This window comes from Alternaria novae-zelandiae (assembly GCF_023758075.1).
Source record: "Alternaria novae-zelandiae strain BMP 2774 chromosome Unknown scaffold_2, whole genome shotgun sequence".
In the NCBI taxonomy this organism is placed as follows: Eukaryota; Fungi; Ascomycota; class Dothideomycetes; order Pleosporales; family Pleosporaceae; genus Alternaria; species Alternaria novae-zelandiae.
The window spans coordinates 888,434-906,878 of NW_026056962.1; the positions used below are offsets into that span (position 1 = coordinate 888,434).

The following is an 18,445-nucleotide window of genomic DNA, read 5'->3' on the forward strand; positions in this document are numbered from 1 at the left end:
TTCCTATATGGTCGCCTTTATAGCGTTGGATGTGCGTGGCCTGGTGTTACGATCGTATGGTACTGAAGGAGAAGCTGTGACTAGATTTGGGGGCCGGGTGTGCAGGCTTGATAAACCGGCCTCGGAAAACGTTTCAGCCGTATCAGCCGTATCCGCCGTATTACCCCAGGGTTGTACCTATTGCTGATGGCCTTGGCGTCTCGTAAGGTTCAAATATTCACGGCGCGGCAACAGGAGGCTCCGAGTGCCGGCGGTTGTAGCGGCGCGTGGTGGTGCTGCTTTGCTCGATGTTGATGTTGTCTCCCGTTGGTTACGTCTGTGACTGTACAACTGGTTCCTGCATACGTGGAAAGCTAGCTCTACGTGCCTGTCGCGCCTTGAATACGCCCGAGACGGTATGATTTGATGAGACAAATGGCACGAGATCGAATAACCTGTCAGCAGCCACGGGGTCCGCGTCGCAAGCGGGCAACTTAGGGGAATTAGGCAACCACGGCAGAACGCGAAATTTCGCAGGGCGTAAGTATTCGCAACACGATGTATTGGGCGAATGCGGTCTTTCGCCCAAAGAGGTTAGACCGTCTATGCGCGCGAAGAGTGGACCCGCGGCAACAACCCCATGAATAGTTGGAAGGAACAAACGACTGCCACGCCCTCGTAGAAGCCAGGATGAGTGATCTGGGCATCTTCTTATGTCCAACCTCGCCTGAGCGTACCTGCACTCACAGCTACGCCGCGCCTGCCTGCGTTCATCGTGCATCGACACCGCCTCACGCCAAGGGTCTTTACCAACATCGTCGGAGCAGACCTGCGCTAGGAATTTAGAATCGTCCTTCGTTCCTTCCGCTACCATGACAGCACAGAGAGTACAATGTCCTATAAGTCTAAGGACTACAAGAATGAAGCAAGCTTGAGGACGCACATGTTTCTACACAACGATGAAGCGAAGAAAGCAAACTTTGCATCAAAGAAGCGATGCCGTGAGGCAGCGATATTGGCAGAGACATGGAAGTGCGCAAAATGCAGCAAAATATATACCACTAAGAACAACCTGGATCAACATCTGCGCACACACCACCGAGAACTATCCAACTCTTCATTCGACCGCTCTGTCTGCCCGGAGACCTTCAACAACAAAGTGACTCTGGAGGAACACCACCGAACCGTACACGCAATGGACACCGCCCGATAGACCACGGTAGATGAGAGTCTTGGGTCTACTCTCGGCTTCGAATGCATTTACTGCGGCAGGAAGTTTCGGCCCCAGAAGAAGATGAATACTCATATCGACTTCAGATGCCCTGCAAGAGAACGTGAACCCTACCCTGCGCGCAACGGTAACACTAAGATACTCCGAGAGATTGAACAGATTGAAGAAGCTATGCCAACCATCGATCGTATTGACAAGCCCGTCCACCAGAACATGTTGACGATGCTGTACCAGCGGCTGTCGGGATGGCAGCAGCAGGATGACGATGGGAATTCGTGCCACGTGTCTCTCCGCACAACAAGCCTTAGACTCCATCACCTCGGAAAAGGAAAGAAACTGAACAGTTCTGCAGACTACGCTATGACAAAACAAGCAAATCGGAAGATCTATCGTCATTGTAGGCTCCAGAGTGGTCTCTTGAAGGCCATCAAGGTACACATAAGAGCATGAAAACAACACTCACAGTCAACTGCCTAATCTGTGAACGGGTCTACCCTAGCGACAGCAAGATGTTGCAGCATTGTCAGAACGCCGATGTGCCAAACCCCGACCCAGCGGCCGAAACCGGATACAGAAGATCCAAGTAGAAGCATACTATCGCCTTCTCGAAACTCAATGCTTTTTATGCGGATTGGCACGTGCCTACTTGAATGGGGCATATCATCCTTGGATCTGCACTTCTGCGATCAGACATTTTAACTACGAGTAAATGTGAAGTCATCATCAGCGACCGTGTTATAGAGTACGGCAATGCACAGAACATAGATCAGAGATGGACATATCTCATTCGCAAATACTCTAGTATCTACAAAGCCATCTTCCCCTCATCTCTAGCAAAAGCAGCCCCGCTAAAATCGACACGATAGAAACAACGCCTGCCAAATGCAAAGTTTACTCCTCACCCTTCGTTACAGCATGCCGTTTTTTCGAAAACTGTCCTGAAAAAAAGTTTTCCCACGAAGGCCAGGCTGGCACCTGGGTCTAAAAAAGCCATTTGAACATGGACCGCGGCAAGCTCCGGGTCCTTCCTGAAAGGGGGTAATCGTTGAAGAAGCGAAAGAACATATCATAGCAAACGAGATCTTCGTGACGTAAAATAGTGCAATACACGTAAAGGAAATAGTGCCTCGTGATGCCGAAGGGCATGTAGACGTGAGGACTGGTATCAAATTCTGGCCATGAGCGAAGGGTATCTGGTGGTATTGGAAAGTCGTGAGCTTAATGTGATGTAAGCGTCTCGTCCTCCTAGTGGGAGTTGGTGGCAGGCTGAGGTGGAGGCGTAGACAGGATCGAGATGCCCATGGTAATTATAGCAATCAAGAGTCATAGGATACTGCATGCGCTGCCCGAAGACCTATCGATACGTTGTCAGCTACTGCACCGGATATATCTTTGCGTCGAAAGTATCCAAAGCCAATGGCATGGACGGGAATGTGTCACTGGACACTCGTACGGTATCTCTATCGTCATAGTGATCAGCGCACAAGCAATGATCCACGTCTCTCCGCGGAAGCCATGCTGCACGACGGCGGGACGATCACCGTTTGTGATTGTGTCACCCAAGACTTAGTGCATGTGCCGGGTTCCTGGTGCCGAGAGCCGAGGGATTGGGGAGATGATTAGATAGGAAAAGGTAGATGCTTACCATCTTTGCCCGCGGATCCTGCCAATCCACGAGTAAACAATCTTCAGACGCTCGCGAACCCTTTCTGTTTGTAATAAAACATATTTCTCTTCTTCCACGATTGGGACGACAGAGGCAAACCAGTATGGAAATATCGCGGGGTCCTCAGGTGGTTCACCGTAGACTTGGATGATGCGCTCACGAAGCCAAGGCGCGCTAGCCTCTCTCATTTCCCGCACAAACGCTGTGCAACTGTCGAGTAGTTGTTGCGTAGAAAGGGTCTCAATCGCGACTTCCGCAGGGAGCTGGTTCTGCGGGTGGTCGCGGAAAAATGCTTCCGCATAGTCCCGTGCCATGGTGGTTTCGCGCTGCTCTAATATGGCTTCTTCGGCAAGAGAGACATCTTCAACGCGCTCGATGCGGCTGACGTTGTACCCATCAAGCAAGCCATGAGCCCTCACCTTGAAACGACCGATACCACGTGTCTCGATAAAGCTACGCCCATCACGGAGTAGCTCGTAGTTGACGATCTCGAGTAGCGTTCCGTATTCCAGAAACGGGGTCGGACCAAGATCGCCTTGTGGGGCGTGAGTGCGATTGTACATGACCATGCCGAATTGTCTGCTGCCTTCAATGACACGTCGCATCATGAGCCGATAGCGGGGCTCAAACACATGAAGGAAAGTCGGCATTGCAGGTAATGACAGAGTGCAAATGAAGAGCGGAACGTTCAAGACGTTGTCCCCGGCCTGTTCTTCCGCTTTGAGAGCATCGGCACGAGCACTGACCATATCTGGACAAAGCCCATTCAACAAGGAGTTGAGTATGACGTTGCTAGATTGATTCTGCAAGGACGCAGGCACATGCAGTCCTCTGCGACAGAAGGGGCAAATGCTACTGTGGTCCATGACACGACCGAGGCAGCGGCGGCAGAATGTATGACCGCACGAAGTCGTAGTCGGGTCGAGCATCAAGTTGTAACAGACAAGACAGTCTAACTCCTTGTGGGTTACGTCGCGCAAGCGTTCCAGCAGCGTGATGTCAAGATGGTCGTAGTTGTCCCCGCTTGCCGATAACGACTGGTAGTGGACTTCGGAAGTGTACCGAAGTTTGCCGATCTCAGCCATGGTGAACGTAGACACGAGACGTCCGCCATGCAGTTCCTCCTGGTGCCCAGGGTGACTAGGCTTTTCCTTCTCTTTCTCGTCCATGGGTGAATCTTCATGCTGGGGTATCTCGATCAGAAGCATCGGAGTATTTTCCGCAGATGGTCTATGCGCGACTATCTCGGCTTTTATCAAGTCCATCAACTTGGTCAACGTCACGTCGACAGAGCACTCAGCAGAAGCGTGTTCGGCCCCGCAGCCCATTAGCGGACACGCGATGCCCATGAGGCGATCCGGCGTGTTCGGGTAGGATATGTTGGTGCGAGGTTGCGGGGCAGGCAGGCAGCCGCGACAGACGGTGTGGCCGCAGGGCAGTGTGACGGGGACACTCAGAGGTTTCGAGCATCGCGGGCACTGGACCAGGCGGACCATCTGTCGGGCGTCGCGGTGGGCGTCGAGGGCGACCGCCTCCGAAGCCTCTGCCGAGCGCTCATTGTCGCACATGAAGGCCTGTGCAGATAATTGAGGCTCAAAGGAATGCTCAACGCTTTCGACGATAGAGCACCCTTTTGTCCGTTGGTGATTCATGTAGATTCGCTATGTTGTGCAATGACTGCGGCAGCCATGTACAGTCGCAGGCCCGTCGGTGGGTCAGGTCGCGGTTTTGGTTGGTTCCGAGGTGGTCAAGCGGATGCGCACTGCAGGTGTGCAGGGAGGGAGGGCGGTTATGTAGTCGATAGCGAGGCTGCGTACTTCAAAGATAGTCAAACCTTCGAAATAGGCAAGAGAGGGTTGAAACGTCTTTCACGGAAGGGTCGATGCTTTCGGACGCTGGGTCGAGGCGGATCAGCAACGCGCGTGCTGATGCAGGGACGGATGACGACAGAGGCTGCCGACGGTGCTGATATTATCGGGGGCAGACAGTGTCGAGGTTTATAGGAGCACGCGGGGTGGCAACACGAGAGCTCGCGAGTGGGAGGAGGTGGTGCAGTCTAGCAGTAGAGCGCAGAGCGGACGAGGGCCATGTTCAAGAGAGAACAACTTGAAGTGGTCATCCATGCTGGACGGATAGTTAAAGATCGGCGATGTTGCTCTGCGCCCCGTATCAGTCATGGAAGGCTGCCACCCGATGTCTGTGTTCAACGCTGGGATGCTCGGATCGAGGCTAAGCCTATCCTGGCCCCATGAGAGAACGGCACGGTCCATACGCAGACAAATGTCCACGCAGCCAGAGACAACGCAAAGCCTTGCTTGTTCCCACACCAGACGCGCCTCGAACCGGTATCCCGAGCACTGGGATGACTGCCGCGGCCCATTGATTGCGCCGCGTATCCGGAGTGGACACGGTAAAGGCGGTGATCATGTAATTCCAGCCAAATCAATGCCTTTCGAGCGGCATGTCTTTGCCAGGCCCATCTTCGTTACCAGCAGCGTAGCCGCGCGAGCCCAGCGCAACAGCAGGTGCGTCTATCTGCAAGAATTCGTGTCTTTCTATCGTTGCTCGGCGGTAATACATGTAAGAAGCGAAAGTCGTCGTCGTCATGGATCACGTCTACGCAGCCAATCAACAGCGGGTCCGCTCGCTGTCATTTTCCCATGTGTCTCGCTCGGAAAAGACTAGCCGCCACAGAAGACCCTGTAAATCTGGCAAAGGACACCATGAGGGTCCGATTGTGGTGACGACTTGCATTTCACCATTGAGGGCAAACAATGCTTGTGCCTCGTGTCTCACCCACACTGCAAGCTACAACGTCTGTTAGTCGCGGCTACACAGACCGTGGATATCCAGGCCACCCATCAAGTCTGGACCTTTTTGTTGTTCAATTCAATATCGCTCGACGCTCTTGTCCCTGGCTGCGGTTCCACCAGCTTCGCCAGACACCTGGGCATAACCGAATGAAGCGCTAGACTAGTGGACAATCTTCGGCAAGCCTCCCAAAACGTACCAGGGAAACTCCATATGCAAAAGAAACCTCTCCACGCACGCTTTGGCTCGGCTCCACCAACACAGAACATGACTATTGTACATTGACATCCCTGTACATAACGCTCCTCAACGCCCGTTTCCGAAATCTCGGATTCGTACTCGCGAACACCAGTTCACGGTGCCCTGGGCCCACCGTTTGTCCCTGGCTGTTCCGCCTCTGAGTTGATGTCTGATTCAATGCTCGACTCCTCTTCCTCGTCGTCGTCTTCTTCCTCCAGCACAATTTGCTCGAGAACCCGTTTGTCGAACAAGTCTAGCATGAACCGGCACGCTGGGAGACGGAAGTGATGTGCTTCCAGAATCTGCATCACCTTGTGGAAGATCGCAGGCTTGCTGAAACCGGGTGCCTTTCTAGCTTTGATTCTAAGCCGCATACATTAGCTCGTAACTTTTAGCCCTCGAACAAGGGACTACTTACGCCTGCAAGTCGTTTGCTGCCTTTTTGGCAAGCACGGTATTGCCCAAGTCAGTCGCGAGCTTTAAGATGCGCGCGTTTATTGGATCCCTGTCGGTGACCGCAACCTTAATCTCTGCATTGGGGTTCCAGCTCATGTCTTCCGCCTGGGCAACCCAGGGTCTCATCTATAATGCATTAGATCATTGTCCGAGGCGAAAAAGAAATCAAGTACTGACCGCAAAGAGCTTGTTGAAGTTTAACGGCAGGCAAAACCCTAGTGCCTCGCCAGAGTCATTGACGACGCCGTCCCATCCATATTCCAGCAGGATTTCCTGGCCATGGAGACTTCGGGAGATCAGGCCCAGTACGTAGAAGGCTGTGCCTCTAAGTGACATGACTTCTGACTGCTCGGCAATCTGCACGACCCACTTGACCACATCTGAGCTCTCAAGGAATGGCGCCCCCAATTCCATTGAGCCCACGTTGCCAACCGCCCATAAGCAGCCCTTGACCTTGAGAATTATCTCAGGGTCGTCATTCTCCGACGCAAAGTCTCGAATGGTCGCGGCGAACTCGTCAAAATGACCTTTCTGCTTCAGTAGCTTGCATCCTTCCTTGGTTCTGGTCAGTTCCCGATAGAAGTGCGGTGGCACGAGGCCGTAGTCCGTTGGTTCAGGCGTGTCGTCGTACGTCAGTTGAGTCGACGGCTTTTCGGGTATGTCCGCGAGTGCGCGAGCCATGGAGGCTTCGATCAAAGCCACGTAAGTATCGTTTCTTCCCAGGAACCAGTCGTCCATCTCTCTCGTGATGTAATCCAACCCATCCAGGTAGTGGTAGCCTACCGAAGTTGAGAGGAACCGGAGCAAAAGTGGAGCACCAATTTCGCCCAGATGATCCAATGCCGGGCGGCATTTCACGACAAATTCCAACGACTCTTTCTGGTTGCAAGCCTCTTCCAATATCTTGATTGCCACTTCACACACTTCCACATCCGGGTCGTACAGCTGCGTCACAAGGAGCCTGATAGCCCATTCCGCTACACTGGTAGAGCTGCTCACTCCCATAGGCTTTGTCGCATACTTGCGCAACAATCTGGTTGCAAAAATACGAATCTCTTTGGAGCATGATGTCATGGCTTTGGAGATGATGATGCGTAGATGACCGTCCAAAGTGTAGTCCATATTGCTCAACAGAGTTCGGATCAGGTCGTCGCGGTCATTGAGCTCGATGATGTGGTAGAACATATTGATCACTCTCCATCTTTCTAGAATGTGGATTCCTCGAGAGTCTTTAGTCAAAGCACCCAGAAGCGCAAAGTAGCCGCCAGTGAGCGTTTCGTTCATCCGATCCGTCTGAAAGATAGGCGACTCAGATGTTAGCCCGCTCATCCGGTCGAAATGCGACAAACACTCGGCAAGCTGTCGGATAAATTTGCTCTCTGCCAGATACTTGACGCCTTCTGGGTTTTGCAGGAGACTTTGCATCAGGGCGCATCCGGCTCGCACGTATCGCTGGTTCGGTTTGGTATTTTTGATCTCAGAGAAACGGTACTTGAATGGGCGATAGAACCCCAAGACACGATGGATGAACTTGGTTACTTTGATAGCCTCGTCCAGGCGTTTGGGATTGAGCAGAGGGCCTTCGATGATGTTCAGAATCAAATCCCACTTCCATTTCGTGAACGTGACCGTGTTCAATACTTGGGTCTCGACCATGAGATTGCGAAAGTGGGCCTCGTCCACCTGCATGGCGGCTTGTAGCTTGGCCGCATGGTCAGATTGTCTGTTTGTCGATGTGCTATCGGAGAGCGCAGTGCTCTTAGTGGTATACAGAGACGTAGGTCCGGACCGATAAAGAGTCCTGTTGATGCTGTCCACTTGATATATGGTACCAATAGCGACAAAGCGGTCTTCTGAGTCGAACCGCGCCGCTGAGTGCAAAAGTTGTGGGAGTACTTGGATCTGCGCGCTCCACGAGGGGGGTAGTAATTCATTGGCCATTTTCAAAACTTCCCCAATTAGAAGGGTTGTCTTGCGCTTCAACGGCAATGTCAGAGACTCCTCTTCGGCCTGTAGCAGTGCTGGCATCAAACCTGCATGTAGAAATGCAGCCAGAACTACAGAGACATAATGGTCTAGTAAGCTCCACTTGGTGGTGTCGTCCTCGGTGCTACTGGAGGTTGAAGTCTCTTTGATCTGCTGGTTTTTTAGATTCGTGACGCGGCCATAGGTAGTCAAACGCCGACCAGCAAGGAAAGAGGATGACCAGGAGGGAGGCTTGATCCTGAGAAGATCGAATAAAAGTTCCAAGATGATGTTCCGAACATGAGGAGTAGGAATCTGTAAGGACCAAAGTAAGGATCGAAGGGGCAGAAAATTGTTCATGGAAAGGGTAAGTAGTCCAGGCCAACTTCGGAGTAAGGATGCTATGACCTTGGCATTGACCTTCAGTTTCTCTTCGTGCAAATGTCCATGAGTGGTATTTGCGTCCGTGAACATGGCGAAGGGAGCTTCCAGCTCGCGCCCGGAGCGCAAAAAGCGGCGTCGCCTGGGAGTATCCAGTAGATAGAGGAACGAAGTGCCAACACTTTCGGCCGCGTGATAGCTTCCTTCCCCAAGAGCATCAGCCAAAGCGCCCATACCTCCGGCTGCAACGAGAAGAGATGGCTTCCGGACAAGAATCTCGGCCAAAGTCAGGGTCGCGATATTCCTCAGTCGGTCTTCTGCGTGCTCGGCCACTGCAACGATGATACGAACTACGGCGCGGGCGATTTCCTCAACGCCTCCCTTAACGTCGAGGAACGCTCGGACAAACTTTAGTGCTTGTTCACGTTCCACACTGGCTTTGGACTCTTTTACTAATGACAAGATGACAAGATGGTCTGTATGAAGAGCCCGTATGATCCGGAGAGATTTGCGATCAGTGAAGGAATAGCGCATGACTCGATATGCTGCTGCAACAACTTCGCGGCTGTCGCTCAGGAGCATGGTTTGCATTCGTAGTCCGAAAATGGACCAGGCTAGGTCGTACTTCAGCGTAGGGTGTCGCTTGAAGAGAAGGACCAGAGAGTTGGCTCTCTCTACATAGTATTCCGGTTGCAAGCCCTGAACTTCCAGGGCCTGCAATATCTCTGCCAGAACGAAGGTCGGCGATTCAGTTTCCTCCTCCTCTCCCACTTCTTTCTCAACGATATGCCGCGACGGTGAACGTGAGAGATTCCGTCGGAAGAGATATGAAAGTCTGCTCTGTGGGTCCGCTGGTGGTGACTTGACTTCCTTTGCTCTCTGTTTCTCCGCAGCCAGTCCCGACTGCAACTGGGCCAATTTCCTGTTCGATATATTGAGCTGTTCCTCGACCTGTAGCCTCTGGTTCTTGCTGTCTTTTGCGTTCTTAGCGTTCAATGCCTCCAGCAGGTTCTCCGAGCCAATCTTGATTTTGGTTTCCTTCTCAATCTGATCCTGCAGCTCTGCCTGCCTCTGCTCAGTGGTTGTGTTGTCATTGTCCCCCACGGTAATTGCGTGCATGTCGAAATCGGGACGTATCCGACCGTCTTGCGCCGTCGAGGGCCGTACCAAAGCGGTGTTGAAGCTGCCAGGGCCTGTGTTGGCGGTTGCATACGAGGCATACGAGGCCTGGCCTCCCCGCGAGCTGGCCATGCCGACCGACGACGCAGAGCGCCCATCTCTACTCGTCGTAGGTGCAAGGAGAGACGTCTGGTCGGCGGCATCGGCCTGTGTGTTTACGGAGCGAGCTGATGGCGTCATGAGCGCGCCTTAACCGTGTTCCCGCCGGCCGCATCGCATATCTGTCTTTCGGCGGTGCCCTCCTCTTGCCTCATGAGCATTCGCGGGCCCAGGTGAAGTCGCTGTCGCTGCGGTGCCTAGCCAAAAACGGAAATGTGGCGGAGGTTCGGGGAAGGAGCGGCTGGGGCAGAGGCTAGGGAGTGTGGAGCTGGTGTAATGACAGTGTGAGTGAATGGTGCATGGCGCGCAGCATCGCCATCTCGACGTGTTGCGGGCAGCAGCCGCTGAGCGTGGGGACGTGCACATTTCCCTACCCACCTACCCTTGCAACGCTGAGCTCGCGTCCATCAGATCCACCGCCCTGCACCTCACCATCATGGCCTGACATGCCGCAGAAATCCATGTGCCGACAATTCAGGCCCCGTAGTCCCATGACGCCTGGTGCATCTCCGGGCGGAGAGCGGTTCTGACGCCGTCACGTGCGCGCCTTGCGCCGCTATCCAGGGCCTCTTCCCTCGATCGGAGCTCGCCGATGGCCATCTCAACGAATGGAAACGCGTTCTGGCCGCCTCTTTGCCGACGCTCCATAGCTTGCTCGTGCCTCAATCGCAAACCGCTCCTGTACAGTTCGGTATCCTCCGTGTGCCGTCCATCAGATAAGGTGCCGTTTCATAAGTATATCTAGCTTGATCGCCCTTCTTGATAACTCTATCCACTCACCTTCAGCTTCCAACTGACCCTCGCCTAATCACATACACCTCGCGCCCTTATCTGAAGCATTCCAGGCTATTATCCTAATCTGCACAGCTTCGCTCGCAATGTCTCAGCTTACTCACGCCCGCTACGGCAAGGACAACGTCCGTCTCTACAAGGTCGACAAGGACCCCAACACCGGTGTCCACACCGTCGTTGAACAAACAGTCTGTGTCCTACTTGAGGGAGACATTGAGACTTCGTACGCTTCTCCACCGAGACTCTAGCATACCCTGTATTAACGATCTCCAGCTACACCAAAGCAGACAACTCTGTCATAGTCGCGACCGACACGCAAAAGCAAACAACCTACATACTCGCAAAACAAAACCCTATCGACCCGCCCGAGCAATTCGCTGCCATCATTGGCGACCACTTCGTTAAGACCTACCCTCACATTCACGCCGCGCACGTTAAGATTATCCAGCACCGATGGACGCGCATGACTATCGACGGAAAAGCACACCCACACTCGTTCTTCCGCGACGGCGAAGAGACTCGCGTGGTCGAATCCGTGACACGCGAGAACGAGGGTGTCTCTATTCGCTCCAAGATTGAGAAGCTCCTTGTTCTGAAGAGCACAGGGTCAGCATTCCATGGCTTCCACCGTGACGAATACACGCGTCTGCCCGAAACATGGGACCGCATTCTGAGTACAGAGGTTGAAGCTGGCTGGCAATGGAAGCTGTTCAAGAACTTGGATGAGGCCAAGGCCGTAGACTTCAACAGTGCCTGGACCGCGGCAAGGGATATCACCATGAAGGTCTTCGCCGAGGATGATAGCGCCAGTGTACAAGCAACTATGTACAAGATGTGCGACCTGATCTTGGCCGCTGTTCCTCAGGTGGATGCTGTCGACTATGCGCTGCCCAACAAGCACTACTTTGAAGTCGGTACGTGGGACCAATTGTCTTCTCCTGCATTCATTCGCTAACATGGCACTAGATCTTTCGTGGCACAAGGGCATCAAGAACACCGGCAAAGACGCCACTGTCTTTGCTCCTCAATCTGACCCCAACGGTCTGATTTTCTGCACTGTTACTCGCAAGGGTACCAAGTCGAAGTTGTAGATGCAGTAGCATCATGCCGTCGCACATTGGTTTTTTGTACATTTCTTTGGGTCATCGAGCGAGTTTTGGAGAGATTGTCAAAGGAGAGTAGAACATTATACCACCATTTCTTTTTGTTCGTTGGGGACGAGTGAGAGTAGTATACCATCTTACGAGTAGAGCGAATGCAACCGTTTTACTCACTCTCGCGGCATATGATGTGACAAATCAGAGATCCATGAGATTATCGAATCGACGTCAAACCCAGTAACCAAGTACATGTGGCCGTAGAATATGAAATACGGCTCAAGGACAATTATGTAGATTTACATGTCTTATACACGCACCCTGATGCTATGGTATATCTTCTCTTGACCCCTTTGACCACCTCTCGTCATGATACTGGTGCCTCCGCATTCTGTGCCTTGACCTCTGCAAACGTCTTCTTGACCTCATCGTGCTCCACTATACTCTGTCCACCGCCGTTTCCCACCTTTAGGATATTCTCCTTGTAAGGGTGCGCTCTCCCCTCGAACGTCTTTAACCTCGCCAGCCTGTCCTTCCGTAACCTGTTCTTGGGCAACATGCCGCTGACCGCCTTCCTCAAAACCTCTCCTCCTCCCCACTTGGCGATCATCCTGTCCATGGAGAGTTCTTTGAGGGAGCCCGGACGAGTCGTGTGTGTGCGGTAGAGTTTCTGGAAGCGCTTCTTGCCGGTGGTGTGCAATTGTGAGCAGTTTGTGGCTACAACGTAGTCGCCGCAATCAGTCGAAGGGTCGAAGATGGGCTTGTGTTTCCCCATGAGGGTCAGGGCTATAGCGGAGGCGACGCGGCCGAGCGCGCGTGGGTCGGAGCCGATGTCGAGATGGTGCCATGAGCGGGCGTAGGCCAGACGCGTCTAGATAACATATTAGCCCTAGAAATAGCACGTCTCGCGATGGTGACTTTGGCTGCGATCATGGAGTTCTGAGATGCGGAGGTCTGACAGAATACACACCTTTCCTATGACTTGCGACATGGCGGCTGCGAAGTCAATGACCTAATAGGCCAAGTATAGTCGGGCGTCGGTATTGACCTGGAGTCCGGGGTTCTCGCTCGGGAGATACTGGCGAAGCTACGAGCGGCGTTGGCTTGTCGGCGTGGATGGAAGTCGATGCCAAGCCTGGGATCCAACGTGGATTGGCGATAAAATATGGCCCGGGGACGGCCGCCCGCCCTGCGCCACACCATGGTTAGGTGGGGCCTCGATTTCAAAGCGTCCCAAAGGCGAAGTGGCATGCTCGCAACTTGACCATTCTACCAATAGCACAGGGTTTCAAACAACATTACACTCGAATTCACAATTTTCAACATGACTGTCCCGTCGTTTGAAACCATCTTCGCGGTGCCTATGACCTGCCAGTCGTGCATCAACGACATCGAAGGCTCCCTCCAGCAATTGGGTGGTACGACTGATCCCGATGCACGTCATCCGGCTTCTAACAGCATGTAGGTGTCAACAAAATCACTGCCAACCTTAAAGATCAACTGGTATCTGTCGAGGGCACAGCAGCGCCATCGGCCATTGTTGAAGCTATTCAAGCAACTGGCCGCGATGCAATTCTAAGAGGATCTGGAAGATCAGACAGTATGCTCCATCTTGAATAGTCGGCATGTGCGTCGATTCTAACGTCCGAACAGGCGCCGCAGTATGCATCTTAGAATCGCACGCACCTAATGTAGAGAACAAAGTTCGAGGATTAGTGCGCATGGTTGAAGTAGCTCCGAGTATGACTATCATCGATCTGAGCATAAGGGGATTGTCGCCTGGAACGTACCAGGCCACAGTTCGCGAATCTGGCGACATATCCGACGGACCAGAATCTACCGGCGCCATCTGGGAGTATCTCAAGGCCAAAAAGGAAGACAAGCCGTGTCGGGGCATCTTTGGAACCGTCCAGGTAGGAAAGGGTGGAGTCGGATCTGTGTTCCTGGACAAGCCCATCCACATCTGGGAGATGATCGGACGTAGCATCGTGGTTGCGCGAGAGCAAGACGGCAAGGTATGCGAAACCGCTAGTTGATCTGAGATCTACTCTGACCTTGCACAGTTTGACAAGAACGATCCGGATACGCTAGTGGGTGTCATCGCACGTAGCGCTGGTGTTTGGGACAGTGAGTGCTCTTGGTACCCCACGTGTTCTGCGCATGGCGTGTGGTACTCTTCGCGTGCGTATGTGCTAACGGTTGTGCAGACGACAAGACGGTATGTTCATGTTCGGGCAAGACGGTCTGGCAGGAGAGGGAAGAGCAGCGCGATCGCGGTATGCTATGAGTTCAAGAGACACCAAGATAGACCAAGTAATAAAGTGCCGTCGAAATGCCGTGTTGGTTTGGTGACGAGAGATAGGGCTTGCACCTTGAAATCTAGGCCGAAACTAAGACTGCGCGAACACGGACTTTGCGAGGCCTGGAATCGTCATGCGTTCATGCCTGAAAACGCCAGGCGACGGGATGAGTGGCTGCGGAGAGGCTGCGTCACGTGGCTGTCTCAGTCGGCGGATTTGCACGTTACAGACCTCAAACGCCATCACTCGATGATCGCAGGGGGCCAGCAGTCCGATGTGCGCCGCGGTGGGTTGCTGGCAGTGAGCCTCACGAAGCGAGGCTATGGGGACTGCAGAGGCGCTTGGGAGAATCGCTAGGCTCTCGGAGCATCGCAGGACGGTGGTGTCATGCTCGAGTCGGCCGGGTTGAGGCGTCTTGGACAGGCGCGTAGCGCTGTGGCTCTCGGGCTTCACGGTGCAGGGATCCAATCACGGTGCCGGGTACCGTGTCGGCCAAGGCTTGTCTCTCAAACGCGCTGGACCTCAGAATTGGTCTCCCCACCGGTAGCCCTCCTGCAACCGCCCGCCAAATTCCCACCGTGTCCCTGTCTCTTCCGAGCATTGCCCTCGAAACCTCCTCCTCTCTCTCCCGGTTTCCCAACTGTGCCTTAATTCCCACACCTGTACGATCGTTAACTCCCCCGCGCAACCCACCGCATCTTGGTGTACCTCGACGACTTAATAGCGACACACACACCTACTGGACACTAATTCACCACGTCGCGCACACCCACAAGCCCCGGCGGCTACTCTGTAATCTGGTGGAATTGAGACGAACACATCCGGAAGTTTGCGCGTGAGAAGGAACACGACCCCTCGTCCAACGGTGGAGTGCTAGGAAAGGCACTACCTTGAGGCTTGACGACACCATACTGCCGGGTAACAAGTGAAGATCACTCGTCATGTCTCTGAAGCAGGTGCGCTCCTTCCTCCCGCGCGTCGCCGCTCCTGCCGAGTTCAATTACTGATAGGTGGGGTAGGAAATCGAAACCTGGGTGGCAGCCCTCGCCAGCTACGACAACAATGAGTTCGACGTCGCATTGAAGGTCTTTGACACAATCTCCGATACGTCCAAGATTCTGTTCAACTGCGGCGTAATCCATGCCACACTTGGCGAGCATGAGAAGGCGGTAAGTTGAACAATGGCTCCAGTAGTAGGAGTACGTGCTGATGGCTACACAGGTCGACTGCTACCAGCGCGCTGTGCGTCTGGACCAGTACCTCGCAGTGGCATACTTCCAGCAGGGTGTGTCAAACTTCCTTATGGGCGACTTCGAGGAAGCCCTCGCCAACTTCAACGACACACTCCTCTACCTACGCGGAAACAACAACATCGATTACGAACAATTGGGTCTCAAGTTCAAGCTATACTCCTGCGAGGTACTGTTCAATCGCGGTCTTTGCTACATCTACCTCCAGCAAAGAGACGCCGGTCTACAGGATCTGTCTTTCGCAGCCAAGGAGAAAGTGGTGCCCGACCATGATGTGATCGACGAGGCTATTCGGGAGGAAGCAGAAGGCTACACTGTCTTCTCCATTCCCGTCGGCATTGTCTACCGTCCCAACGAAGCCAAGGTCAAGAACCTGAAGACAAAGGACTATCTTGGAAAAGCCCGCCTGGTCGCTGCTTCAGACCGGGCCAATGCCTTTACTGGCTTCGCTGGCGCCGAAATCAAGAAGGGAGGCCAGGCCGCAAAAGATGACAGAACTGAGGATAAGATCTCGTACGCGGCGACCAACCTTGTCAAGCCAGAACTTCAGAGCAGAGCACGCCAGCAGTCAGAACCACCAATGAACCGTAACATGTTCCCACCCACACCGCCACCGGAGGCAGACAGAAGGTCTGGTGACAGGAGATCTGGTGGAGAGCGGAGACCTGCCGCCGATGCTCCCATGAGCCGCGCGCAATCCGTACGAGGCGGTGGCCCTAAGCCTCAGCCTCTGAACCTTGGACGAGCTGCCTTTGATCAGCAAAGCAACAACGAGCCGCCTCGTCGCCAGCCAACACAGCGCTCCGCCTCTGAACGTCCACCACCAAGTCGTTCAGAGTCAATGCGAGACCGAGGGCAACGTGATCAGCGGGATCAGCGAGACCAGCGAGACCGTGACTACAGGCCACGTCGCCGTGGGTCTGACGATGATATCATTGACGACTACTACGACAATGACCCCTACCCGCCTTCTCGTGGGAGCCGCGGGGCATACGCTCGCTCAAAACAGAGCAGGCGACCGGCTTACATTGAAGAAGAAGACGAAGACGACTACGATGGTAGTGATCTTGATGATGCCGAATTCGAGATGATGTCTCGCACAAAATCCAGGAGACGATCCCCCGCCCGCTCCGCCAGATCTGGTGGTAGCACCCGCGGTGCAGGCAGCAAAGTCAGAGTGAAGGTCCACTCTAGCGACACACGTTACGTCTTTATCAGTTCCGATCAGTTAATCACTGAATTCTGGCAACAGATTCGGGAGAAGTTCGGTGTACGAAATAAGTTCAAGGTGGAGTTCAAAGACGATGGCGACATGATCACCATGGCCGACCAGGACGATCTTGACATGGCCATCCAGACGGCGAAGAGTGTTGCAAGGAAGGAAGGCAGCGATATGGCCAAGATGGAGGTAAGTTCTTCGTTCACTTTCACCTTGAAGACTACGTACTAACTACTTTATCAGGTTTGGGTTAGAGAAGTATAGACTAGAGATACCCCAGCATCACGCATTATTACGATCCACATTACATTTCCTTTCATCCTCGCGAACGCATATTGACTGCTTCGGCGTACTTGCTTTGACAGCGCTCGATCTTGCTGTATTTGTAGCGAGCATAATTGCTGGTTTTTGCTGGCATGCATAAACACCTGTACACTCTTTTTTCACAGCCGGACTGTTGATCCGCTATTAGAGTCGGCTTTGCATGTATGAAAGGCGTAATTGAACCTTACGAATGAAGAACTACCACCAACAATTGTTTCTGCCGCAATGTGATATCGTGTAAATACCTGCATTGATACCCGGAGTACCTGCAGTAGATAGCTACCACGCAGTTTAGGCCTTCTGCATGCGCCACCAGCGCGTGGAAGTACCAACAACCAGGTTTTCAGACTACCATTCAAGTTACTTTCGCTGCGCCGCAGACCAACTAGTCCTTGACGCCACCGTGCCGTATGAAAGTAATCTACCGAGTACGAATCACCATCGTTGTTGCAATTTGCCAACAAACCCAAAGCCTGTCTCGGCGAACTGACTGGCGCGTGCAATGGCAACAGACAGCTCATGAGCGCCAAGGCACACTTCACGATAGCCAAACGATACCGTCCACCAACTTGTTCATCTCGACGTATGTGCATACGCCACGCGTGTGCTTCCGATACGTCCGATTACGCGCCCGAAACAGCTCGTGACAAACCCGCGGGAAATCCGGACGGCAAATAACAAATCCGCGTCTCCGATCTCGCCATCGTGCAAAAGAAAGGACGTCACACACCGTTCTGTCAAACTCAGCAGCCGACGCGCGTATTCTCGCCAATAACGTTAGTACTCGTAAAGGAAGCAGAGAAGAATCTCAACAAGGCGAAGTGAAACTCGAGCCAAGCCGAGACTGCGTCTCTGGAGACGTGAAAAGGAAGAAAGAAGAAAAGACGAACACGATGCGGTTCAATCCGAAAAGTCTATTTTGCTAAGCATTTCTGTGACAGCAAGACAGTGCTTGGTATGTTCCAGTTGTGTGGGTTACAGAACCTTCATACGCGTCGGTGCGGGTGACGCGCATGGTGTTTCGGATCTTTGTGTGGATAGAGCAGTGACGTACTGCGATGACTGATGGCGAAAGATGTGAGGTGGTGAGACGAACTGCCAAAAGTCTAATTGAAAGCACTGCAATGACAAACAGAAAGGACAGAGTATGTAGCCGTGTTCTCGTCATTGTTATACATAATTCTACAAGATCGTTATAAGACCGTTTTTAGAGAAGACTTTGGGGATATTGTTTCACACTACTGGTATGTGTGCTTTCGTGCCTGAACGCCTTCTTTTTCAACGCTCTTCCTCAAACCAGAGTTTGCTTCTTTGTACATGGCGTCGAGAATCGTTCGTTGCCCTGCGATGGCTACTCGCATTTCCGCCTAACTCGTTCGCCTGGCGCTGGCGCATTGTCTCCTTGTATGAGATCGATTCGGGTTTACGCGGGAAGTAGGATCTCGGCCCAGCTGCT

At 53.2% G+C, this 18,445-nt stretch overlaps 5 protein-coding genes across 5 annotated transcripts; 2 read left to right on the forward strand and 3 right to left on the reverse strand.

Annotated features, from left to right (window-relative positions):
* Window positions 1–2,533: 2,533 nt before the first annotated feature.
* J4E88_001322 (uncharacterized protein) lies at window positions 2,534–4,528 on the reverse strand (the record flags this gene model as incomplete). Its single annotated transcript, XM_049394992.1, has 2 exons — window positions 2,534–2,564; window positions 2,856–4,528. 2 exons carry the CDS (start codon window positions 4,526–4,528, stop codon window positions 2,534–2,536), a joined length of 1,704 nt encoding a protein of 567 aa, XP_049258856.1.
* Window positions 4,529–6,040: 1,512 nt separating this feature from the next.
* J4E88_001323 (uncharacterized protein) lies at window positions 6,041–10,088 on the reverse strand (the record flags this gene model as incomplete). Its single annotated transcript, XM_049394993.1, has 3 exons — window positions 6,041–6,290; window positions 6,346–6,509; window positions 6,561–10,088. The coding sequence occupies 3 exons, from the start codon at window positions 10,086–10,088 to the stop codon at window positions 6,041–6,043; spliced, it is 3,942 nt and encodes a 1,313-aa protein (XP_049258857.1).
* A 797-nt stretch (window positions 10,089–10,885) lies between these two features.
* J4E88_001324 (uncharacterized protein) lies at window positions 10,886–11,890 on the forward strand (the record flags this gene model as incomplete). The annotated part of the gene is made up of 3 exons (XM_049394994.1): window positions 10,886–11,022; window positions 11,073–11,713; window positions 11,766–11,890. 3 exons carry the CDS (start codon window positions 10,886–10,888, stop codon window positions 11,888–11,890), a joined length of 903 nt encoding a protein of 300 aa, XP_049258858.1.
* Window positions 11,891–12,263: 373 nt separating this feature from the next.
* On the reverse strand, window positions 12,264–12,887 carry J4E88_001325 (uncharacterized protein; the record flags this gene model as incomplete). Its single annotated transcript, XM_049394995.1, has 2 exons — window positions 12,264–12,767; window positions 12,867–12,887. The coding sequence occupies 2 exons, from the start codon at window positions 12,885–12,887 to the stop codon at window positions 12,264–12,266; spliced, it is 525 nt and encodes a 174-aa protein (XP_049258859.1).
* Window positions 12,888–13,220: 333 nt separating this feature from the next.
* Window positions 13,221–16,929, forward strand: J4E88_001326 (uncharacterized protein; the record flags this gene model as incomplete). The annotated part of the gene is made up of 8 exons (XM_049394996.1): window positions 13,221–13,314; window positions 13,362–13,496; window positions 13,550–13,911; window positions 13,960–14,023; window positions 14,104–14,114; window positions 15,216–15,365; window positions 15,418–16,854; window positions 16,909–16,929. 8 exons carry the CDS (start codon window positions 13,221–13,223, stop codon window positions 16,927–16,929), a joined length of 2,274 nt encoding a protein of 757 aa, XP_049258860.1.
* Window positions 16,930–18,445: the final 1,516 nt, after the last annotated feature.